Source organism: Ambystoma mexicanum, chromosome 3p, assembly GCF_040938575.1.
Source record: "Ambystoma mexicanum isolate Mex_15411 chromosome 3p, UKY_AmexF1_1, whole genome shotgun sequence".
NCBI lineage: Eukaryota > Metazoa > Chordata > Amphibia > Caudata > Ambystomatidae > Ambystoma > Ambystoma mexicanum.
This window is the reverse complement of record NC_090925.1, coordinates 697,484,486-697,510,905: the sequence shown is the minus strand read 5'-3', so window position 1 is coordinate 697,510,905 and position 26,420 is coordinate 697,484,486. Positions and strand designations below refer to the sequence as shown.

At 46.5% G+C, this 26,420-nt stretch overlaps 1 protein-coding gene across 3 annotated transcripts in view; it reads left to right on the top strand.

Annotated features, from left to right (window-relative positions):
• Positions 1-26,420, top strand: part of LOC138580732 (lateral signaling target protein 2 homolog) — a 407,454-nt gene that overhangs the window by 229,453 nt on the left and 151,581 nt on the right. For all 3 annotated transcript variants that reach the window (XM_069651505.1, XM_069651503.1, XM_069651504.1), the window contains exons 4-6: positions 23,967-24,169; positions 25,971-26,060; positions 26,215-26,304. In XM_069651505.1, the coding sequence (XP_069507606.1) occupies positions 23,967-24,169; positions 25,971-26,060; positions 26,215-26,304 (383 nt within the window). The remainder of the gene's footprint in view (positions 1-23,966; positions 24,170-25,970; positions 26,061-26,214; positions 26,305-26,420) is intronic.

Genomic DNA, 26,420 nt, shown 5'->3' with positions numbered 1-26,420 from the left:
TGGATTGCCCCCCACTATAGTCACCCCTGTAAGGAACTCATGGTGGCAACAGTAAAGACAGGCACAAGTGATCAAAGTTCAAGGGTGTTTATTAAACTGTATATGCGGGTTGGAAAAACGCCTAATCTAAACCTAATTCTAAGATGGGAGCAAGCTACGACCATCAAATAATAATAAAGCAGTCCAAGTGATGTCTTGTCATATAAAAATGGCCTATACTAAGAAAAATCTATTGCCAATCCTTACGCGAAATACAGTGTGTGTGATAGTTTTTACAAATAATAAGTCAGGATGAAGTAGTCGTGTCTCCCTTCCCCACGTTTTGAGCATGGGACATGACAGGACTCCGGACCACAGCACATGCTTGAGCTTTCCCAGCACGAGCTAACAGGTTTGCTCTCAACTATCAAGGCCTTTGTGGTCAAGTCTCTTTTCTACACAAATTCTCTTGCCTCCGAGGATCTGATGTGTTCCAAAATAATAAACAAAAGTTCCTTTCTGTTTGCACGTTGGGTGATGCCTTTTCACCCCTGGTTCCCCCTCTTCTGGGCTCAGATCCCCAGAAAGTTCCTAGCGATAATGGGACCATCACTGTTTCAATCTCTTGCTTCTGAGGACCTAACATATTAAAAACAATAAAACAAAAGTTATTTTCTACTTGTCTTTAGAGTAATGGTTTTTCACCCCTGGATCCCCCTCTTCCGGGCTCAGACGCCTCTCGAATGTCAGCCTCCCTCCGTCGGGTTCACTACAGCTTTCAACACAATCCTTCTCTGCGCCATTCATGAATCTTAATAATAATAAATAATAATAATGTCTTTTCATACAGTTCACTGTGGACATCCCTCTGCCGGGTTAACTCTTGTCAACTCAATGTACACTGGGACTGCAGACTTTGCCCCCTGTTCATCGGCACCCCTCCATCGGGTTCACTCTTGCCAACTTTTGCACTTCACACAGTTCCTTGAACAGTTCTTACTATGCAGGATTTACTTCCCTTAGCTTTACCTTCATTTGTCAGACAAAGACTTTGGACTGCACAGAGGATTTTACTAGACACCCGTATGACCACTTTGACCCTCTTCTCGCACGGCTCCCAAGGCATTCTGGTACCAGTAGTTTTAACCATGTGTCAATGTCCCGCCATTCTGCTGTGCCGCATGTGGTGACTGCATGCGACTCTGCATCTGCAGTGCAGGTGGTGCCAGTGGGTATGGCTGTGCGGGCCCTTGCACCTGGGGAGAAAGCGCAATAGTCTGGTACGCTTGCGTGTCAACATCTTGAGTCTGTACCTGCAGCTGTATTTGGTTTGGGCATAAAAGTCTGCTTTCCGGATATGTGGGCTGAAATTGTATTTCCCCCGCTCTGCTTCTACACACTCGAGATATGTGCCTTATCTGTCCACACACCCAACACTGAGGTGGTCTTGCCATTGGTCTCTGATAGCCCCCTAAGAACCCCTCTTGGCCCTGCTGCATCTGATGTCCGTACTCTCTTCCCCTAGGTGCTCCTCCTCTCCCTCTGAAACCGTGGTGCAGGTCGCCCCACCCCATGAACCCTCCTCCCACGGGTGACTGTCTGTACTGTGCATGCAGCGCTCCGGTTCCTTCTGCGCTTGTTAACATCGCCCCTTCCATAGTATATTTTGACAATTTCTTCGGCACTAACTTTGCCTCTTCCTGCCTTCTTTCCTTGCACTTCTTTCTCGTGTTCTCTTGCATTATTCTACAATAATTTACCATAGTACGTTGAATTTTGGACCAAGGTTTGGCCTCCATCCCCACTAACTACTTGAGCTGTCTTTGCACCTGCTCAGGTAACCCCTGACATAATATGATAGAATAATCCCATTGTTTTATTCCACAGTTCCCGCATCTCAAGACTCCATTTCTCTTGAACAGCCTGAATATATTGAAGAGGGTCTTCGTCTTCCCCCATTTTGCATGCCATAATAGCGCTAATATCCGACGTGCCTGGTTACTGTATGATATATGATGTGGCATTTATAACGCGCCTATACACAAGTGTTTCAAGGCGCGACTAGGCAAGGAAGGGGAATAAAGGGAAGACTGGCAACTATCTACTAGGCCAGGTGTCATTCAGATCACGCAAGTGCATGGGAAGGGGGAAAAGGGGAAAACGTGCGAGGGGGAAGGGTGAGGGGAAAGTGCAGTTCACGGGATAGTAGAATAAATGAGATAAATAAAATGGTCAGCTGGTGGCAAGTGCAAGGTAAGTGCAGACATAAGTACTGGTAGGGGGACTGTAGGGATACAGAAACAGTCTCCAGGTGCAGGGGTTGCCAGGGAGGCAGTGCAGGTGGGCAACTGGCGGGGCCTGAGCCCAAAATCAGAAAAGGGTGGCCAGGTAACCAGTGCAGTTTCTGTCAGGAATTCAGCAGGGGAGAGAAAGCAGAAGCAAAGAGGAAGGTTTTGAGGTGCTTCCGGAACCGGAGATGGTTCTCCAGTTTCAGGGAGGCAGGAAGGCTGTTCCAGAGGAACGACCCTGCAGAAGAGAGAGATCTACCACCAACTCGTTGCTTGGAGAAACGACTGACCCTGAGGGAGTAGGAGGCGGGTGAGCGAAGTGCTCGAGAAGGAAGATATTTAAGAAGAGGGAGTTGAAGGTATTGTGGCCCCAGGCCCCACAAGGCCATGTGGACAATGCAGAGGGTTTTGAACTTAATCCTCGCAGCCACTGGGAGCCAGTGCAGCGATTTCAGTCCTGGAGACATACGATCCCTGGGTTTGATGCCAAGGACAAGTCTTGTAGTTCTGTTCTGGATAAGTTGCAGAGGGCGGAGAGTAGAAGCAGGCAGATTTAGATAGGGGCTGTTACAATAGTCCATAGAGCTTCTGGGGGGGGGGAAGGAGAGGAAAGGAAGAATACCTCTGAGGAGGTGCAGCCGATAGTGAGATTTCTTCGAGACGTCAGAGATGTGAGGAGAGAAGGAGAGTGTGGACTCAAAGATGACCCCAAGGTTTTTAGCCTTGCAGATTGGTGCAGGAAGAGGGCCAAGAGAGGCCGGCCAGAGAGCTGCAGGGAAGGAGGGAGTGGGTGTTCCGATGTGTAGAATCTCAGTCCTACTGGCATTAAGGCAGAGTTCGTTGGCGGCACACCTCTCCTGGATGACAGACAGACAGTCAGAGATGAGAGAAGGAGAGGAGGAGGCCGAGGGTAGCCTGAAAATGAGCTGGGTATCATCCGCATAGCACTGAAAGTTGGGGCAAAGAGCGGCGATGCTGTGGCAAGGAGTGCCAGGTATTGGTTGAACAGCCAGGGAGAGAGGTTAGATCCCTGGGGGACACCACAGGTAGAGAAAAAGATATCGGAGAGGAAGGACCCAAGTTGGACCTGGGAGGGTCGGTCGGAGAGGTAAGAAGTCAGCCACGCCAGAGCCTGACCAGTGATCCCCAGGTTATCACGGAGACAGTTGAGCAGGATGGTATGGTTGACAGTGTCATAGGCAGAAGAGAGATCAAGCAAAATGAGAATGCAAGGGGTGTTGGAATCAAGGTTGGAGAGCAGTTCTTCACGGATGTTCAGAAGCGCAGTTTCCGTGCTTCTGGCGGCTCTGAAGCCAGACTAATCGTCATAGACACAACCAACAGATTCAGTGTGGAGATTAAGCTGGGAGATGGCCAGTTTCTCCAGGAGCTTGCCCAGGAAGGGAGTGATGGACATTGGGCGATAGTTAGCCGGGCAGGAGGGATTAGCGGAGGGTTTCTTAAGAAGAGGGTGCACAAGGGAGTGCTTCAGGGGGGATGGGAAGACTCCAGTGGCGAAGGAGTGATTGCAGAAATCAGCCAGGGCAGGAGCCAGGGAGTCAATGTGGTCCATGATAGTTTTTAAGGAACAGGGGTGAACCTATTTTAATGAGACTTTCATAGATCGGACTTGTCTTGAAACCTCGTCTGCAGAAAGAGAAAAGGGGAAAGGCAGAGAAGGAAGGAGGGAGGGGGTGGCTGCAGAAGGGCCAGAGGAAGAGCAGGGAATAGAGGGAGGTGATAGGAGGAGAGTGAGGACAAGATGTCCTGAGTTTTTTAAATGAAGTGAGAAGCCAGTGCCGTGCAGAGGGCCTGGGAAGGGACAGGAGAGGTAGAGACTGAGGCAGGGCTGGACAGTTCCTTGCATATTTTGAAGAGTTTGGCCGAGTTGTTTGATGCCGCAGAGATGCAGGCTTGGATATGAGCTCTCTTCTTGGTGAGGACGGAGAGCCGGTATTGCCTTTGCAGCAGACGGCAGGCCAGTTTGTCAGAGGATGAACTTTAAGCACACCATTTCCTCTCGGCCACCCTGCACTTGCGTTTTCGGGTGATGAGGTCTGAGTCATACCAGGAGTTACACTTGGCTTTGGGCTTCAGGCGGATTCTCATGACAGGGGCAAGGATATCAAGAGTATCAGATATAGAAGAGTGGAGCATGGAGAGGGCTGTGTCGGGGTGAGAGTCAGCCAAAGGGGAGGAGGGGGTGAGAAAGTGGCGGCGAAAGCCTCAACTGACACGCGCTTCATGGAGAAGGTGGGTGGCAGTGATGGAGGTGGCGTGGCGTGGCCTGAAGGGTAGGGAGCGTGAGGTGGGAGGATAGGAGAAAGTGATCACTCCAGGAGAGAGGAGAGGAGTGGAGAGAGGGGAAGGTCTGAGGAGATCAGAACATCAAGGGTGTGCCCTGCAGAATGAGCCCGGGCCAGAGGGGAGAATGGTGAGTGAGAGTCGCAGAGATCGCAAAAGAGTCCAGAGGGGGGACAGGAGGTATCCAGGTGAATGTTGAAGTCTCCAAGGCGGAGGAGTAGTTGAGGCCCGGAGTGCAGAGGAGAGGTCAGCCCACTCAGAAAGGAAGGAAGAAATCTGACCAGGTGGCCGATGGATAGTAGCCACAGTAAGGGAATGGCTAGGGGAGATAGAGCTTGTACACAAGGCATTTGAAAGAGGAGTAGGCCTGTGTAGGAGTGACAGAGGCAGGAATCCACTCTGGGAAGATGAGGGGTACACCGCTGCCAGAGCGGTTGGGCCTGGGCACGGAGAGGATCTTGTAGCCGTCGGGTAGGAGTGTGTCAAAGCTGGTGACAGAGCTGGCCGTGAACCATGTCTGTGAGGCCGAGGACATCGAGGTCCAGTTCTTCAAGAAGGCGGCAGATATCAGAGGAATGTTTGACAGCGGAGCGAGAGTGGCAATGTGGAGAAAGTTGCCTTCCTTGAAGGACTTCCGGGGAGGGATACAGATCAGAGGTACGCCCTGCAGAGGTGTAGAGGGAGCCCGAGAGGGGGCAGAGAGGGAGGGGGGGAAGGCGAGGTGACCAAGGAAAGGGGAGGGGAGACAGCAGGAGAGGAAAGGAAGTTGATGAGGTGCGGGAAGCGTCTATCGAAAAGGTGCAGGTTGGCCTGAGGGCCTTGGACCAAGATGGTCCCATTAGAGTAAACATTAATGATGACCTTAGAGGAGAGGAAGGAGGCCAGGAGGGTGTCCCAATGGGTGCAACCATTAATGGGAGAAGAGGCGAAAGGAGAGAGCACAGAGACCATATGAAGGGTCCATAGGTCTGGTGAAGGCATGACAAAAAGGATGTCAAGTCAGTGAGTTTCCTTGGAGGAGGCACTGGTGTAGGTGTCAGTGATAGGGAGGCCTGGGTTGGAGACCAGGATGTCCTTTTTAAACTTCTTCCTACCAGATTTAGTGAGGAGAGCAGGATAGTCAATAGAGAAGCTGTTAGAAAAGATAGGAGAGACAGAGAGCACCATAGGGTGGGTGGGAGAGGAGAGATGTGAAAGGGAGACACTAGCGAGGATGAAAAGTAGGCAGGCAAGACAAGGAGAGGCAAGCAAGTTGGGCAATAGGGCAAGAGGACGACACTCTGGATTAAGGAGGTCACAAAAAGCACATTATTGTTAAAAACAGGTGAGACGCACCTAAGTTTGAGATTCCTGAATGGGGAGAGAAGGCCTAATTTTCACAAAGCAATTTTTAGTTCTAAACCGTACAGTCGCAGCACAAAAGTAACACAGTAAACACAGCAAAAGGCCCCCAAGGAGGGTCTCACAAGATGGATGCAGGTGGAGTCAGGGCACGCAGTCACCCGCTCAGCCTAGATGCAATGGCGAGCGCGGTGTGCTGCGGCTCACTAGACTCTACACCGGACCGAGGAGCCAATCAGGGAGGTGGGCGGGCAGTAAGGTGGGCGGGAAGGAGGGGAGAGAAGCGGAGAGGAACCACAGAGGGAGCGGGGGACAGGGGGCACCAAGAAACAGTAATGCAGTAAAATAAAACACAGCAAAAGGCCCCCAGGGAGGGTCTCACCAGATGGATGCAGGTGGAGTCGGGGCATGCAGTCACCTGCTCAGTCTAGATGGAATGGCGAGCACGGTGTGCTGCGGCTCACTAGACTCTGCAGCGGACCGAGGAGCCAGTACCCTTAAACCGTGCCACATGTCCGCTCAGCAAATGTTGAATGGCAAACCATCATGCAGTATGTTCTGTGCGGTTACTCCTGGGTAGCTGGCCCTTTTCCACACATTAGGCCCATGCCGACTTTGGAGGAACCACGCCGCTATTTGCGGCATGGCTGCCCTCCAAAATCGTTCCGACTCCGCCCTAGTGAATGGAGTAATTACCGGTTCATTCCAAGGTTGGAGGGACCGGTAATTCCCCATTCACCAGGGCCCTTCCCCATTCCCATTCCCATTTGAGCCCCCATAGGGTTGAATGGGAATGGGGAAGGCGCTAATAACGGTACCGTAAATTACGGTACCGTTATTAGCACTAAAGTCCTTTTGCGGGTCCCGTCCTTAACGCCTGCTAAAAGCAGGCGTTAAGGAAGGGCCCGCAAAGGGAACTCGTAGTAGGGCGGTAAGGGTTTAACGGCACCGGTCTCGTTACCGGTAACCGTTTACCCTTACCGCCCTACTCGGAATGAGGCCCATTGTCTGTAACCTCCCCAAGAATGGCTGAAAGTAAACTTTTCATGTCATCCACCGCTAATGTTGTCCTTGCTGTCAACCTTTCTATCTTGTATATCCACTTCCCAACTGCTGCGGTCAACAATGGTAACTTGCACATCAAATTATTCTGGTCTCTGCACGCACTTAGTGTGTGAAACTACAATACCCAGAAGTATTGTAGTTACCTGGTCCCATTTCCATTCAAACCCAGCGCGAACGCGCCGGTATGAAGGGGCAAGTCGGTGTTTGCCGGTCCGTGTTCGGGATGTGTGGGACCAGTTACACTGCTGTTCTATTGCTGTTGTGTTGCCTCCAACTATGGGAATTGCTGAAGTCCTGCCGGCCATATCAGCCGCAAGAAACACTACTAATGCCCGACTGGCTAGCATGGAGGATGAAGCTCGGTACGTTTTATTTCCCTAGCTGCTCATTTACCCATTGCGAACACGATGCCTGAAGTCCTTCCTAGCATGGTTGATTGTGCTGTGCCCTCTCTTCCCTCAACACAGGTAGCGAGTGAGCTGGAATTTCTAAAGGGGACTCTGATTTTCACAGACCCTCCCCCTCAGTCTGACTTCACGCCGCTTGACACTCTAATACCAGAAATTGGAATTACAACATCAAAGCCTGTCAAACGAGTCGTCAAACGGGCCCCTAAACTAGCATGTTTGCTCTAAAACACTAGATCTTTGATCAAACATGCTCACAAGGTTTGTGACTACCTGGAACACAATGATATTGATATCGCAGCACTCACTGAAACATGGGGCTCTAACGCTGCTGGCCCTGCCTTAGATCTAGCAATTCCTGAGGGCTACGTTATGTCTCGCTCTGATTAACTAGAAGGGAGAGGGGGTGGGGGTGGTTGCCTTTATTTACAATGTTGACCTCACTACTTGGCCAGTGCATTGCTATATCACTGATGGTATAGAAGCCATGAATATAAGTGATCCTTAATGCTGAACTAACTGTTAAGCTTCTTTTAATATACAGGCCCCAATCTCTAACAGAAAACTTCATTTTAGCACTGTCCAATTATCTGCTAGCTATTCTTAAGCCTAATTCTCGTTTCATCTTGCTTGGTGACCTTAATTACTGGCTAGGCCACGAGAATGATGCACTGGCAGCAGAATTAGAGCAGACTCTTACCAACCTTGGGTTTGTTCCCACCCACCAATTGGGCCACACATTAGACTGGGCTCGGTGAACAACGTGGATAGCTAGGACTTTCTGGTTACCCTTTGTCCCTGGTTGGACCATGCCTTCGTGCATTTTTCGATTTAGGCCATGTTCCCTCAAAAAAGCTAAAATATAAAGTCCCGTATTACACTGATGAGAAACTTGAAATTGCTCACCCGTGAAATAAATGGAACCATTAACTGGCTCTAACTTCCTGTTTAGGGACTCTATCCCTGCGTCCGACATGTCTAAAATTCTTATTGATAACCTGGATACCATTACTAACTCCCTGGCCCTCTTCAAACCCAGAAACAACCTGGAAGGGAAGAAAAGTAAACCTTGGTTTTCACCAGACCTGCAATAACTGAAATCATCGTCTCTTAAGCTCTTCCATTTGTGGAAAGCCAATCAATGCCCTCAATCTCTGGCAGCTTAAAAAACAACCACTAAAGTATATAAATCAGAGATTGTGGCTGCCAAGAGAAACTTCCACAACTTAAGAATTCAGAACGCCAAGTCTGACGAGAAAGAATTATTCAAAATATTGAAGGAACAGGAGAATATTTCTCCTCCATTAGCTAGCTCTTTAATTAAGGATGCTTCCTGGTGTCAAAGAATTCAGGACACAATGCAAAACAAGCTTAATGGCATCAGGTCAGACAGTCTCAAAATCCTGTATGTCTGCTCCAACTGTTGACAGGCAGAAGCCCTTTGTCAGCTGCCCTTCTATTCCCCAGTTTAATTTTACACCTATCGGGGTTGAGGACCTGACAACAGTGGTAGAACAACTGAAAGCTACTAGATGCAAACGTGACCCGTGTTCTTCAATGATAATTAAATCGTGCCTCCCTACCCTCTTTGACTCTATTTGTAAATTTGTCAACTCTTCCTTATTAGAAGGGTCTGTTCCAGTTGCTATAAAAAAAAGCCTGGGTCACCCCTATTCTGAAAAAACCTGGCCTTGATCCATAGGTCCCCCTTAACTATAGGCCTAGATCTAATACGCCATTCTTATTGAAAATCCTTGATCGTATTGTATACAATCACATTTCAAAACATCTTGATGAATTTACCATCTTGAACCCATACCAATCAGGCTTCAGAAGAGGTTTTGGAACAGAGACGTCATTATTGGAATTGAAATCAAGACTTTTGGAGCAATTGGACAAAGGATCTCAGTCTCAATTAATATCACCATGCCATCCTGTCTCCAGAATAGTGGAGGTGGACAATCTTTCACCACTCACGACTCAATGTATTGGGTCTTTTTTAGCCAATAGAGAAAGTAGGGTCTCTCTGGAGGAGGTGGAGGCCGCTCCGGTGCCATTTGACTTTGGGGTTCCACAGGGGCATGTATTTGCCCAGTTTTTTTATAACATCTTAATGGCTCCCTTCTTTGCCGTTCTGGAGCAGGGTCATGTTTTCCAACTATGCAGATGACACTCAATGTGTCGTCCCGCTGACTGGCTCTCATGCCACAGATGAAAGTGAAATAATTAACAGTCTATTCTCTGATAGTGAAATGGATGGACAGTAATAACCTCTCGCTCAACAGAGGAAAAACCGAGGTTGATGATTATAGGCAACCCATCTGACAAAACTGGACCCTAACTATTGTTGCTTTATGTTGGTGATGTGAAACTATCCCCACAGGCTAAAGTAAAAATCCTAGGGGTTACTCTTGACCAGCTACTGAACATGAGGTCTCACGTGGGTTGCCTCGTCTCAGCAGCTGTTTATTATGTGAAGCTGCTGGCACACCTGATACCTTTTTATTTCCTAGTATAACGCTGCCACCATAGTGAGAGCTAGTATTTGCTCCAAGATAGATTATTGTAGCAGTACACTGGTGGGCCTCCATAAAACGGACTTCAACAGACTTCACGTTGTGCAGAATGGAGCAGTCCGAGTCATCGCTGGTCTCTCCTGCCGTGACCACGTCTCAGCGGCGAGGCGAGTTCTGCACTGGCTCCCAGTTGAAGCACGAATTTGCTTCCGCCTTTTAGTCCTGACATTTAAATGCAGATCCGGCCTGTACTTGCAAAACCTTATCCGCAAAAAGATCAATAGCAGATCTCTTCGGTCCAATAATCAAGACCTGCTGGTTTCGCCTAGCTGTAGAACAAAGAAGGCTGAAAATTGAGCCTTCTTTGCTGCAGCCCCAAAGGCTTCGAACTCTCTCCCTTCCGAGCTACGTGGTATGACCTCCTTGAATCTTTTCAGGAAAAAGTTGAAAACATGGCTGTTCTCGTAACTTGATTGGATGCTATTTTGGTACCTCTCCTTTCTGACTGGCTCCGTGCTTTGACCCATCCTACCTGACTTATTCTCCCCTCTGTGTTCTTCGTTGTATGTCTTGTTATGCGCCCTAACGCCAAAGGGTCCATGGTTGCGCTATATAAATAGATTCAACTAAAGTAAATGTGAAGTCGAGCTGTTGCCATGGTATATATTGAGGTGGCCCCCCTCCTCTAATAGCAAGTTGTGTCAGTGCTACCCCTCCACTTAATCACCTCGTGTCTTTGGTGGTGGTAAATGCCCTTAGCATTTCTCCCTTCCTTTGTCCTGGAGGATCTCAAGCCTTTGAGTGAATGGGCTAATGCTGTCTGTGCTGCGCAATATATCCCTAGAACGCTGCATTTCTTTTCCCTCTGACCTCCATTAGTCCGTCCATGCTTTTATCATCTCCCCACATTGTGTGTGTGTGTGTGTGTGTGTGTGTGTGTGTGTGTGTGTGTGGGCTCTTCCCTCTGGAACAGTGGAAGGGTCTCCCTTCTCCCTCGTCCTCACTCCCCAATAAGTCCTTATCTGATACCATGGCCCCATTGGTGCTGTCAAAGTTCTCCTGGAAGCTAAGCCTTCTCAACACTGCACCTTCCTGCTGCCTCTATTCTAAGTGACCTGTGCTTCCGCACTCCCCCCTCATGGAGGAAGCAATCTCATCTCCATCCATCCGCGGGGTAGCCCTACTGCGTTTCCCACTTCAGTCTCGCTCTCTCCTCCCTTGCGTATCTCTCTCCTCATCGTTGCTAAAACGTGCTAAACCCATCTTTATTTGCACTTCTTTTACAGCGTGCCTGTCCTCTTCTCTGCACCGTTGCTCCCTAAGGAGCCATTCTACCTCCAACTTTCTCCTTTCCTTCTTTATTTGCACTTGCCTTTCCCTCTCTTCTTCTGCCCTTCTACTGGCCATGTCCTCAAGCTCTCTGTTTTCGTGCTTCCCGCTCCTCGCGATCCATGGCTTCGACAGTTTGCCCTCTGTACCTTGTGTCCATTCCGTGTTATTTACAAATCTTGTCCTTATAGCGTGGGAGGGACTTGCACATATGCTGCAAGAGGGTGTCCCTCAGACCTTTACTTGAATACATTATCTCAATACTTACTTGACCCCAATTCAGGGTTTTTGACACTTCCACCTTCACCAAATACACCCTCATTTCACCTTAACACCAAATGTCAAGAGGGCTCTCAAAGCCACAAAAATCACCAGCCACTCCAGGCTCTCAACCAATACACTGAGAGTGCTCCGCTCCCTGTCCCTCTGCAATTCTCTGCCTCAAAGGTGCAACCAACAGTTCTGCGCATGCGCCTTCTGCGCACTGCCACCAAAGCACGACAACCTTTTAAAACCCTCGATCATCGTTCACAACCACCCAAAAAGTTCTGCACCCCTCGTGCACTCCAAATCCTATCCAATAACCTTGTTGGTAACGTCACCTCTACAACACAGGAGAAAAAGAGAAATCGCTAACACATGCTCCTTCAATGGATTTACCAAAACATTTCCCAACCACATTAACACCCCAATAAAGACAAACCACATATACACGGCCGTCTTCCTGCCTCCTAACAGGGGAAACAAATAATCCACGTGTCCAATCTGCACCTACAGCATCGCCTTGTAGATAAAACACCTCTGCAAGACTTAACCAGAAGAACACCTTCTGTGATACAAGCTAGCTTCACCTGTTAAACCCTATACACTGGAATACCATCATCCATGACCCGAGCTACAAGGCCCACCCCACAGGAAATCTGATATTTACATAACTTCTGTCACCCGTCCCCTTCAACCAATCGTCTAGCGCAGCTGCCAAAACTGATCATCCAAGATCGAATATTCCCTAACCACAAACAAATAACATCCACCTCCATTTCTTATCACCCAGTCACCACCCAGCAACCAACATCTGCCCACCCCTTCCCTTGTTTCCTGTATGGCTGAGTCTATACTTACACTCTGTGATCAGCTGATGTCGCTCGGCCACGGACTCTGCTGGGCGTCCCTTGGAAAGCAGGCAGGAATTTCTCCAAGGCGGTACCCAAGGACCCCTTCATGGTGTGCACCTCCTGTGTCTTTCACAGTCTCCATGGGTCACCTCACAGTCCTCCAGGCACTGCGATGGGACGAGACAGCTTCATATTGATCGTAGCTTACCATCCTCTGCTACCACTTAGTAATTGGGCAGAGGGCTGGGGGGCTTGCGTTAATTAGATCACAAGTCCGCAGAGTATCTAAAGTCCATCAAATCCTCCCCTGGCAATAACAGAAGACTCAGCCATGGGGCATACAGGAAATCCCAAATCTCCAGCAATCGTAGCTCCTGGGCTGGTGTCACCTGGATTTTTACCCCGGTGACATCACAAACATCAATTACACCCCCAAAAATACCGGGGGGTATCCCAATTAGTTAGCTCAAGTCTATTACCTATAGATCCAGTTTACATTAGAATTCTCATTGGTCTAGCATGTCAGGTGGCTTTGCCTGAGACGGCCCCCAAAAACTATGTATTGCAACGCCGCACAATGACCATTGGCCTGTGCAACGCTCTACACCACACCATGATCAGGGCATTTGGATTGGCTAAAGCAGGTCCTCCCAGGCCTGGGACCCTAACACCGCTCAGTGCACCTTTTGAAGGTAATGGGAAGGTCTATGTGTTCCCATTGTTGCCACTGGTCTGATCACCTCGCCTAAGAGAGTGCCTTCAGGTTGCAAGTTTTGGTGGACACTTCAATCAGCCTTCTCTGCTTTGCTGGGAACTGCTTCTCTTCTCACTGCGAGCAAATCGCTATTGTTTGGCTCTGATGGATCTCGTATCCAAAGACCGCAAGACAAAGCTCTCCTGTCTGCAATTATGAGAATTTTATTCTGAATTCTTGCAGGTGGCTCACTGCCTCGGGAATCCGCAATTTTACACCCGCCCTTGTCCTGCTTTGTGCTGCAGCCCCTGTATCTCTCCCTCCATGTATTTGAGGCCTGTGGTCTTGTGTGTATTCACTGCAGTCTTTCTATGGTTTCCCTATGTATTCTAATACCTTCTTCGTGGTTAGTCGCGATCGAGCCCTATAGGTTCCTTATGGTCCCATAGCTCCTTATGATTAGTTGCAATAAAGTGGTTGCAAGCTTGGTCCACGTATGATTTGGCTTTCTTGCGTTTCTGCATTTGGCTAAAGAAAAAAGCTTTTGGCATTCTGTAAATGTATCTGCCCTCTATCTACAGAGGGTATAAGCATGTTCTTCATGCATACTTGTGTGTCTATGTATCTTCACGCAGGAGTCCAAATTTGCTTCATGACTAACGCTTCTAGGTAGTGTTTTCACTAGTGACGTCATCACAGTTGGACTTCACCATCAGTCAACTTGATCCATTGGTGGGATACCTGTCTCCTCAAAGCCGTCAGTTGAGAACAGTTTGAAAGGTCGTCTGAGAGAAAATCTCTTTGCATATGTAGGATACGTTGGTGCTGAACTGAACAGCGAGTTCCATCTTTCATTCTTCATTCTGCAGGTTGACATTTGCATAGGGAACATGAGGGACAATCCAGGGACCCTCTCTTCACACGGACCTCTGTCCCAGCGTCCCAATGTCACACAACCCAAGTTTCGAACAGCCCTCCAGTGCGGAACACTTGGCTAGCAGCACTTCACCGTTCGGTTCATAGACAAAAAGTCGAAAACTTAATGTCGAAAAGCAAAAATGTCGAAAAAAAAATGTCGAATGCAAAAAAGTCGAAAACACATACATATAATAGGAAAAGTCATAATTTCGAAAAAAAAAGTCGAAAAAAAAATCGAAAACCCAAAACACTTTTTTTTTTTTTTTTTTTTTTTTACACAAATACTAACATTTTTTTATGGGGGGGGTCCCCCCCCAACCCCCCCATCCCAAACCCCTACCCCAACCCCCCCCCTCCTCCCCATCCCCCCCACCCCCCATAGATATACCTTTAATTATTTTTAAAAAATCTTTAATATAATATTAAATAATTAATTAATTATTTAAGAAACCCATCCCAAACCCCTACCTCCAACCCCCCCTCCTCCCCATCCCCCCCACCCACCATGGATATACCTTTAACCATTTAAAAAAATTATGTTTTATAAACTATAATTAATTAATTATTTATTTAAACATTAATTCGAAAAAAAATCGAAAAAAATTCGACATTTTTGTAATTCGACATTTTTATTTTCGATTAAATATTTTCGACATTTTGTCTTTCGACATTATTGTATTCGACATTATGACTGGATACCCACCGTTCTAGTGAGCCACTAGTCTACCATTGGAGAATCATTACCACATGAGACGGAAATCACTGCCTCAGTGTGCAAGCGGGTATTTTTTGTTAATGTGCACCGGTCCTAGAAAGAAAACTCAGCGGACCAGGGAAACCTCACCTTCACCCCTAACACCAGAAACACTCTGTGTGCTCCGCGGAGAATTAGGCATATGTAGCAGCTAGCCGCCTCCTCCAGTGCTCGTCGTAATACAGATGGAAAACAGACTTCCCGGTTCACAAAATTGAAAACTCCTGCAGCGTGATAGGGAAACACCAGAAACACTCCACGCATTCCCATGAATTGTAACTTTTCTTCAGCCAGCTTTCACAACTCTTCCGCAAATGTCACAACTCAACACATTGTTTTCTATTAGTACAACTCTTCAGCACTTGCACCTTCTACAACCTGGCTTATCCTTTCACTAGGTTTTTTCTGGGTAATCCCTTCTTGCCCTATGGGTACACTCACCTGCCTGTCTACTTCTTCAACCACCAGAACAGAAAAGTGCTTCAATGGTAACTTTCAAATTAGAATAACACCAACTTCAATACTCTTCTTTGGTATCAAAAATGTTAGCAGCTTTCAGGGAAAGGGACATTCACAATAATCCACATTAGGACTCTTCTGAAAACTATGCTCATCTCCCGCTGGATAGCTCATTCCAGAAGGCAGCCTGTTTGCTACCTTGTTTCCCCTTCTGCATCATATCAACATAGTGGTCAGGATAACATCTTAGGGCTCTGCTGCAAACTTTGCTCATCTCCCTCTGCATGGTGTATTCCAGAAGGGCAGCCTGTTTGCCCCTTTGCTCTACTTTCTGCTTCAGTAGTTATAGAGTAACTAGGATAGTCATTTCCTGTTGCTACCTTGGCTTTGGTAATGTGAGATTAGATCAGGTACATTCTTCTCAACATATGAGCAGCGTTAACTACAACCCTTGAGACTCTCATTACTTCCCTCTGGCTTTTGGCAATGCTTGGTGATCTCAAATTGCCCAGGTTTAGCTTTATTTTGTTTTTGGCATTGCTTGCCGGGTTGTTGGGATTCTCCACAAACTCACAACGGGAACATCAGTTACTTTGTTTCATTTATCGCTACCTATGTGTTGTCTGATAGTTCGATAATCTATAGTAACGCCTCGGTCCTTTACACGCGCATAACGCGGCTGACCTGGCGTACGCGAGCGGCACCCGAGCGCTACGGTACCACTTGCAAGTGGGGAACTTACCGGGTAAGTCAGTGCTCGATAGCCGTTTGCTTCTGTGGCTCTCCTGGACTTGGCAAACAGTTCCTTGTTGTTCACTCTCCCCGCTGCCACCACACCAACTCGGAGCTTCTCAAGCTCCTATTTCCTGTGCAACCCACAGGAGATCTCTCAGTATTTTCCACCATGCCGAGTTTCTGCTGCACAATCTCTGCAAGGGGGATAAGGAGAGGCACCAACCCTCTCAGGACACTCAGTTGTCCCGGGGTCTTCTCGCTCTATTAATCCCGCCGCCACCTGCAGACACTGCCTGCACAGCATACACTGTTTCCTCTGCTTTGGCCTCTCTGGCTCCTCCAGCTGTAATACAGTCTGCATCTGAGGGGGCCATTTTAACCGCCCTGGCTCCCTTGGGTGCGGACAATCTCCACTAGGTTACTGATTACTACAGTTTTGGTCCTCTGCATCCTCTGCATCCCGTCTTATGGGACTTGAAGTCCTGAACCACAAAGTTAGTTTTCTTAACTATTTATCATCAGACTGGTTTGAGGAATATAGGTCTTTAGATGAAATATGGTTAACATTCACAGACCTCCTTCCTTACATTTTCAGGACTTAGGGACATTTTCAATTGTCTGAGTTCTCTGAATTTGAGAAAGATGTTCATCTGTTTATTCATACAGAGTTTCTGATTAATTGGTGGAGTCAAAACTTTTTTATTTAATCGACTGGAAAGGTTACGGACTACAGGAAAGGTCTTGGGAACCTATTGACCATGTGCATGCACCTCGATTGGTGAAAAGATTCCACCGAAATTTCCCAGACAAACCAAAACCACGGGGAAGAACGACTGTAGGAGGGGCCTTGGGGGGGGGGGGGGGGGGGGTGTGCTGTCATGATGCCTACCCCCGGGGAACCAGACCAGGTCCAGCAACCCCGGAAGCGGGGCTGTTTGGGTGCGGTCCTGGCACCTACGGTGCCAGGCTCATATGGAGAGTCAGTCCTGGCGCCACAGGCGCCAGGCTCATAGAGTAGAATTTACCTGATGCAGACCATGCTGCAAAGCTCCAAGCCAAATGAGGCTTGGAAGGGACTATTTTACCTAGGGACTATTTTTTTACTCGGGTGGGGCTGGGGAGGAATACTTACCTGGGATTACTTTGGTGGATATTTAAACCACGCCCAAAGAGCAGCACACGCTTTGCTTTATTCTGCATCTAGTCTTCTGCCACGCCCACCTCATGTCTGCAGCTCCTAGAAAAAGAGAGGAACAGAAGGAGAAGAGGTTAGAATAAGAGCAAAACCTTTGATCTTTACCTGAATTCCAGATCCACCGCGCCTTCGAGCTGGAAGAAAGAAGCATTTTACGCGCGCCGCTTCGCCTGCTGCAGCGCCGCGCTGAACTCACAGGCCTTCGCAGCATCCTCACGATCCACTGCATCCTTCTGCACGTTCCCGCCGCACTCTGGCACCTAAGGGGAACACAAGAACAGCAAAGGTAAACAGAGGCAATAGTAACTACCCCCATAGACTTACCTGATTACCGCCGGGGGTACTATTCCTCTTCACGGGTCGGCGCAGTCTCCATTGCATCCTCGCTGTGCCCCGGCCCCTAAGGGGAACAAAAGAACAAGGTGAGATAAAGGGAAAAACAAGGGGAACTCTTCTCACCACAATAGACTTACCTAATTTTACCGCCGGAGGCATTATTCCCCGAACTTCATATTTTCTCCCCACACCTGAATAAGGGAGCAAGCAACAGGTTACATTCTGGCCTTCTTTTAGTGAACTGTGTAGGATAAGCCAAATCCTTACCTGAACTTCGTCAGCTACCACGAGGAACTCTTCGCTGGGGTCAAGCTACAAACTGCAAGGAATCGGACCAGAGTGAAAGTCAGACATGTGAACTCTTACGAACTACTTACTTTTCTGAGTCAATATTGTTCTGGAACTCACCAATTCCTTTGAGCCAGTGAAGCAACTGGTTATCAACGCACCCCTGCGCTCTATGCAGGATGGAGAGCGAATCTTTTCAAACCATCAGGTGAGACTATAAGAGGGGACATCAAAGGGGATCTGTGGGGAGAACAGCAGGGGGTGGGGGGATTTAGACTCAACTCCACGGGTGGTTAATTCCCTTTCTCCATTTGCAGAAGACTATTCCTACGGGCCAAGCAAACGAAGCTAGGTGAGCCAGTCCAGTCCGTCATCTCGGCCCTACGCGTCACATTGGTGGAGACCGCAGCTGTCTAGTTCAGATTGACGCCTCTCTGGGAGCCAGGTGAGCGTAACACTCGCCTCCTGGAGCCTTTTCTCCTCCCAGGTGATCCTCCTGCAAAGGACCCCACTCCCGTCAGGATCACGAAGCATCTGCCTTTCCTTGGCCACCTGGGAGGCGACTTTAGGCAGGGAATCAGTGAGGGATCACAGGATTCATTCCAATCCCTTGAATCCCTCGAATACTTATATTTGAGTGTCAGTCTCGCAGAGCTTTTATCCAAGCTGTTAAAGCAAAATTAGAATATCTGAGAATCAACCTAATGAAGAACATTTAAGCCCTTGCCCGTTGGTTTGTGGGAGAAGGGAGTAGAAGACATGTTGTACAATGTGCTACTGACAATCCATTGACAAAACCATGTTCTTTTAAATTATGACTCACAAGGAAACTGAAAGCATGAGTTGACAATAAGAATAGTTTGGATATTTTTGAAAAACAGAGGATCAGTAAAGTGTTCATCACATGTAAAATTGAATGAATCAGTGGAGGAAACTGAATAAGTGTTAGGAAAGATTTCTCTTTGAGCAACTTTACCTCCATATTTCTATGAACGGCCAAACTTTGTGCTTTTTGTTTTTGAACCTGTCCTGACCTTTTACAGGTAATTGAAGCCTTCAGCTTCCCTCTAGTGGCATTGTTCTCATTATCTTATGAGGAAAACTCATCAGTCCTTCAGACTATCAGTGCTGGGAAACAGTTTCCCCATTTGTCTTTTCACCTTTTCCTTTCATGGTCACTTTTTAACAGTGCATGCAACATCTTACAATGCAGTGCAGTAAGATACTTTTGTATCACCGTAGCCTTTTACACTTGGGATTTTTGGTTCCTTTTATATGTGCCCAAGGACAAGCTGGTGGCAGCAAACCTATTTTTACAATGTTTGCACTATTTTTAATGTGCACAAGCGCATTTACCGTGCATGACTATTAAACGTGGGTAGTCCCCTGAAATGGCCATGCCACAAGATTTTCTTTGGCCATATTGTTATTCAGCCTTCTTCCTGCCTTAACAGGTCAGGAAATGCCATCTAAGGCAGTGCACTTGACCAGTAAAACTGCTGCATTCACAGGTTAGTGATGCCTTTGTGTGTGCCCGGCCCATGAAGAGAGTGGGGTTTGTTTGGTACCACTCCACATCCGTGGTGACTGAAAGTCTAGGTGTGTGGCCTGAGCGAAACCCACATTGATGCCTGATTGGACCACTGCTGGTTGTTTGAATGGTGCAGATCCTTAGCATTGGTGGGCTTGGACTTGCTTCCAGCCAAGATTTAGGAAAGGAGGAGGACTCCGACAGCCATTTCTTCAGATCGGCATTAGAGCCATGTATCCTGTGCAGAAGAGCAGCCAACTGAAGATCCGTGGATGACTCCCGAAGAGGCCCACCATCCCTTCCTGTGTTCGGCCCGGTGAAGCCCTGCCGGACTACCTGATCTGTGAAGGCCCTGAGCAGTGCTTCAAACCTTGGACCGGGGGGGGGGGATCAACCAGTCTTGACACGTTCTCAAGGGTCCAGCTGTCCTGAGCCTTTTGAAGTGTTCCTGGACCACCCGGTGGACTGACCAGCTCTCTGGTGGGCTACCTCACTGGTACTGTTGCTGTTCCACATTTTCCACCAGAACTTTGGTAGCTTGTGTTTTACGTCTCCTTCCTTGTGAATTCCAGCCTCCGAGCTTCAAGGGATCCTGCTCTGGAAGGTCTTCTTCAACCGCTACTGCAAGGATGCTAGCTGTCCCCGTGTGTGGTAGCCGTCTCTGGAACTTGCCTTTCTCCATATGGTGAAGTGCCCTGAGGTCTGCATCAGTACCTTATGCAGTTCATCTTTGCAAAGGTTTGGACTCTGCTCCTGGAACCGACCGGAAGAATCCTTGTAGCCAGAGCGCCCAGGCACCTCTCACTGGAAAAAAAGGCATGACAACCTACGTCCAGCGACCAATTTAGTCATCTGGGAAAATCTGAGTCAGGGGGAGGGGGGCACGTAATCGCAACACATTTGTGTCCCCCTATTCTTCTTGGAATACATTCTAGTTTTTCCATTCTATCGCTTTTTGATTGCATCCAAAAGTAGCTGCATCTGAAGATGAGAATAATTTTACTCACCAGTAACTTTGTTGAATATTTTATGGAACATTTCACCAACCAAAGAACTCTTCCTACCTCAGACCTATTTCCTAAGAAGAAGCTTTGTGACTTTTGGTCACAAGGCCCCACTCCTCATAGGGAATTAGGATATATTTCTTGTTACTTACCTTCTTTTTGTTGAATAAGTTATTGAATACATTCCTACCTATGTATATGCGTTTTATAATTAAGTGTTGTGTAATATAATATCACCTGCTTGTTTCACTTCCAAGTGTGTCGGGGCCTAGAATAAATATAGTATATTTGTACTTGCCTGTTTAAATTGAATTATTGTGTACTTCACTGTTTGGACCCATTGTGGACCCCTGACCCCACTCACTATCTTGAGAATAGCCTTGACTGCACTCCACGTTTACCTTGATTGGGGTTTGGCTAACCTCTGTTACCCTGTTCATTATAACTAGGGTGGCCTCCTAAAATGTGTCCACCAGGTCAGATTCTAGAAATCCATCTTATGATATAATATGGTATTTATAATGCGCCTATACACAAGTGTTTCAAGGTGTGAATCTTAACAATAAGCCCAATTTAGTTACAGATCAACCTAATAGGGGACAGTGAAGATTTATGAAAACTGAATCTTAAACCTTGTTTAAATCACACATAATCTCTGATTCGATGGATAAAGTTTGCCATGCTGTTTTAATGGTAGAATTAATATTGTTACATTGAATACTATTCTGTCCTATTCTGGAGACTCTTATTTAAGCATTTGCCATCTTTGTTGGCTAGCTTTGTTTGGGCCAGCAAGACCTCTAAATGGATGTGTGTATATGTTTATAAAATAAGGCTGACTATTTATTTATTTTTCTTTTTCTTTTAGTTTGTACAAACTTTTTGAAAAAACAAAATTATACACAATATTCCTCCCCTATCTCTCTCTAGGGTGCTTCAGAAGTGGGTCTTTACAGTGCATTTTTCTTAGCAGAGTGTAGCGTTTCATAACTTGTTGCTTCTCTCCGACCTAGTTATTCTCTTTTTTTTCCATTACTCTGTTCGCTACAGATGATTTATTAATCCATTACCAATCCTTTATCTTGCTTTACTTCGCCTCTTCATCTCATCTCAGCACTTCGGAAGCACCCATTACTTTTTAGATTCTTTCTCTAATTTAGTTCTCTTTTAGGAGGTTTTCAAGTATTTCCACAAAGTATTTCAACCCGAAAGTGTCTTTTTCACATGGGTTGTGAAATTTTCGCCATAGATCCTCTCCACTTAAGGTGGCATATTTTCGCACTGTATGTCCTAAGTGTATAAATCTCTGATGACTATTGAGATACATAGGAAATAAAAAAATGAATTGCTAATAACGTTTGACTAGTACGATGGATCTAGCTGAAAATGTGCAGACATGAACATTGTACTGGCTTCTCCCTTCCCATGAGGACAGTTCGCACCCCCACCCGCCACACTATCCATTGTTCTTGCAAAGTATTGCGAAGATGTGTCTTTCACCCAAAAGGAATATGCCCTACAAGGCCATGATTAGAGGCCGGCGCCTGGTGGGCATGTTCTCACTTTGGCCAAAGCATGACCCGGCCCATTCCAGAGTGATCACGAGTTATAGCCCATATAACTGACTAAACCCTAAGATCAATGAATTCCAAGTGCTCTTTGACCCCAATGTAACAAATCCTGAAATGTTCAAAGAGGATGGACAGGCTGTATCATTGCAGCGACAATCGTGCAATTTGTATTGGAAGATGCTGGGAGGGATACATTTTAGTTCAAACAAGGGTGGAAGACCTGGAAGTCGGGTGACGCAGAGGGAGTGAGTGAAATGTGTGGGTGAATGTTGAAGTGCCATGGAACCTCTTGTGTGTCTGTTTTGAAGCTTTCCAAGTGTTTTGTATGGGTGATAAACAAGCAGCATAGTAGGAGTATAGTTCATTTCGTTTCTGACATTCGATGTGAGAAGATGACGGGTCACGCACTGCCCAAGTGATGGAGACAGACGGACTGGGACCAATAAACTGCCATCCCATATGGATAAAAGCAGCACCTGTATAGGATCCATCCAATCATCTGCGTGTGTGTGTGTACTACATGTATTGCTTCATTCTGATGATGTTTTGGCCTTAAATGTTTCTGCTTGTACCTCTATTCGGCAGAACGTTCTTGGCAGCAGAGTTCTTTGCTGTTGCTCTCATCTGCGCATGAGATTTAAACTTGTTATCCTTACAAGATTGACTTGAGCCTTTCTTCCCTAGCCGGTTGTATTTTGTCTGGTGTGAGCATTCAGGGACTTACAACAAAGCATTAATTGTGGCACAATGAAACCCATGGCCACTTTATGAGCTATGGTCAAAAATGTCTACACTGTACACAAGCTTTTAGGCACAAGGATTTTGTCAAGCGACCGAGGACACTGAAATGGAATGTCTTGTGGTGATCGTAACGGAGACAACAGCAGAAAAAACAGCATGCTATAACTGCAACTTGCGAAAAAGCAAAATACATAGGGCCTGATTCACAGAAGCATTTTATAATTGTGCAATCCCATAGGAAAACACTCTGTGAATCAGGCCCATAGTCCGAAATGGATGCTTGTTGTAATCAATACTTTTTGTCTGCTTTGTGAATTCAAGGTGTTTAGGAACAGACTAATCAGTGACCCGCCCCCTGAAGTGTGCCTGAAATAAACTGTTGTGTCTAGCAATTATTGTATAGAATTCCAGAACGACAAATTATTTATTATTCAGATTCTTTATTATTTAGGGTCACTTCTCAAGTGTTACAGTTGTGGAGCCAATTTTTTTTTTAAAGAAGCATGAACAAGAAAGCCAGCCACTCCAGAAAAAAGAGCCACATGGCACTGGCTAGAACCCAGGAGCTCAGGAGCTTCAATTAGAAGAAACCCCCACAGACTCCCCCTTTATTTTGTAATTTTATTTTTTTTAAGAGGTAGCAAAGAAGACCACCGGGGTAGCAAGGGAGACCTGAAGGGTTGCAGGTGTGATACCTGGTGACCCCCATGTGCCCTTTCTTGCAAAAATGGCCAATTTGTGCTTGACTGCAAAGTGAAAACTTCTGGACTGAATTAGACCAGGTACGGAACAACTTTGGCACGAACTGTCAGCTCAATTTCCAGGGTTAGTGGGGCGATAGGGTAGTGCAGGTTATTGCATGCAGTAGTTTTTTAAAATATTTGTTGGAGCAGGGGGCGCCCCTTCTCCCAAAATTATAGGTGTATCTCCCATGGTGCATTGTAGCAGACAGGCTTTTTAGAACTGAAGAGCCCTTTTTTATTTTTATTTTTTTATTTTTTGATGCAAGAGATAACCATGGGTATACCTGCAGCTACCCGAAAAGGAAAAGGCAAAAAAATGCTATTTGCAGGTAAAAAAACAATGAGATACTATCGGGCTAGAGGTGGGGGGAGGCAAGACGATACCATATGAGATTTGGGAATTGTAGGGGGATTAGGAACACATTTTAGAGCAAGATGTCTTGCCCCGTAGGGATTTTGTGCTCGAAAAACATGCAAATGAAGGCAATAAGCCCAAGAGTACTTGACCATTGTATTACACTTTCACCCAGGAACCTGTTGAGTGGTGCTGATCCCCATGCTTTGGCACAGATGTCGTTTAAGTGTTGTCATTATGTTCTAATGTCTGTTACTATATCGTGTTCTTGCAGCACTTAAACCTTATGATTTTACAGTTGCTGGTGTCTGGTACCTACATCGAGGTTGATGAATCTGATGGCATGATGCTGAGTCCCCTTGCGAGGGAAGTACTCTACAGCCTGGAGGAATTGCGTACTGTACTTCGAGAGCAGAGTTTAACAGATCCCGGTGCCTACACAGAGCCAATCCATAAAGCGCTGATCCAGTTTGATACCCTCTCTGCAGAATTTGAGCTGAGGTATGTTATGCAGAGAGTGAATGTTCCTGTTTATGCTAAGGTAGGTTTCAGGTGGGCCTGGAAGCACTCGGATCAAGTTCACTTGCCAAAGGTGGAGACTGTTTTGAAGCAAAGTCCAAATGTTTACAGGAATTTGTTCCTGTTCTTTGGTCTATAGTTTAGAAATCTCTCCTTGGCATAACATACAGGGGGCTGGGGTGTAGAAAGAACTGTGTTCAAATGGTTTTTTGGTACCACTAATTTATCATGAAGTAGAACAAAGGAAGGAAGCAATCGGATATTCTAACCTTAAGTATTGGAGGATGCATTCTTGGCATGTAATGCATATCCGTATGTTGTCGTCGTGCCTTTCTTAACCAAATACCACTTGGTTGGTTTATTGATATGGTCTGCTTGTGGGCTATTAGTTGGGTCCTTGCCATGGCATTCTTATGTCTTTGGTTTGCTTTGCTGTTGATGTAAGTATTTAGCCTTGGTGGGGATAGATGGGTTTATCCCCTCAGTGTAACTGATTGGGATTCTCACATTCATAACTCAGTAAATGTCCTACATTTGGTGTGTTAGATCTCAATTGGTGGGTCACCCATCCTGCATTGCCTTTGTGATCCTGGCCAGGTGTCTTGCTGTATTTTGACTTGGTGTTGTGCTAATTTCCTTTCTTGGTGTCATTTGGTAGGATTCTTGATTTTCTTTTGTGGGGTGTGTTTCAAGCACCATTGGTTGCGTGCCACTGCTTTGTTGGGTCAGGCATGAATTTTGCTATGGTTGCCTTGGGTGGGTTGTTGCCATTTGTTTGGGCATAGTGTGAAAGTCAAGTTTTTTGTCTTAATGCAATTGATCTATTTCTTGCCATAGTGGGTGGTTTGGTTGGGCTTCTTTGGATTGGTGTGGTTCTTGTTTTGGGGTAATTATGGGTTGGGGGGCGAGGAAGAACAGTGGCAGGGTTGTTACATTAATGCTATTGGACTGGGGATTTACTATGTTGGTGTTGGGGGCAAGGGTTTTGCCTTAATCTCTTCAATGGTTTTTATTGCCTTTGTTTGGTCGGACATGTTTCTTGCCATAATTTACACAGATTGGTACCTTTCCTTGATGTGGATGCCTAGGCTGCTTGCCTTGATAGGTTGTTTTATTGAGCAGGATTCTTACTTTATAATTGGGTAGATGTATTTCATGTGTGTGTTTGGGTATCTTTCTTGTCTTAATATCATTGAATGGGTTTCTTTACTCTGCTCCATTAGGTCAGTTTGCTGGCTTTATTCCCCTTGGTGGATGTTTGCCTGCTTTTCTCAATGTGTTTTGGTGTTAGTGTTTTTTTCATTTTCCCTCTGGGTGGGGCTGGCTTGCCTTGGTATGGTTGGGAGGCTTGAATGCCATGATGTGGTTGTGTACTTTCCTTTATTTCTTGTTGGGCGAGACTCTTGATTAGTTGATGAGTTTTGAGTGAGTTTCCGGGCATTGTTTTTTGGGTGAGATTTTAACTTGCAGGCCATTGGTTGCTTTTCTTGCCCTAGTCCCCTTTTTTTAAAGTGCATTTCCTACCTTGGTTTGCCTAGAAATTTAATTTTAAGCTTCTTGTTTTTGTTGCAATTGCTGCTGCTTGGGTTTCTTGCATCTGTGGGGTGTAATGGTGTGGGGGAGGGGTGTCCTGCTCTGATCTGCAGTGAGAGCCTTTTGCTTTATTGTGGCTGCGTTGCCTCTGTGGTGGTCTGCACTGGTGTATGTAGGGGTGTTTCAGCAGACTTTCATTTGTTCTTTACTGACCGTGTGTTCTGGTCTTACTTTTGTCCTGATTTTCTAGATATGTGTCCCTGGTCGTCTCAGTGAAAACACCAGAGGAGATTTTCAAGCAGCAGGAGATTGTCGTGCTTTTTTGTGAAACTGTAGAGAGGTGAGTCAAATGCTGTTTGTGTTATCATTCCCTGAATGCATTCTGAATCTAGACTTCAATAGGATAAACATTCTTCACAGAAATAGTGGTTGCTACATTGTCAGATTCTGGAAGGTCACAGAAAGCCAACGTTGTTCATCCTTTCTCCTGACAGAGCGCTGAAACTGGGCTATCTCACTCAAGATATGATTGATGTCTGTGAACCTCAACTCATGTTCACTATCCCTAGACTCTCCATTATCAGGTAAAGGTGCACATAATTGTCACAGGACCCAACGGAGGACGGAGAGTTAGCAGAGAACAATGGGTGCTTGAGAGCGTTAGAGAAAACTCACATGTCGGGTTGTTCTCTTGTTCAGA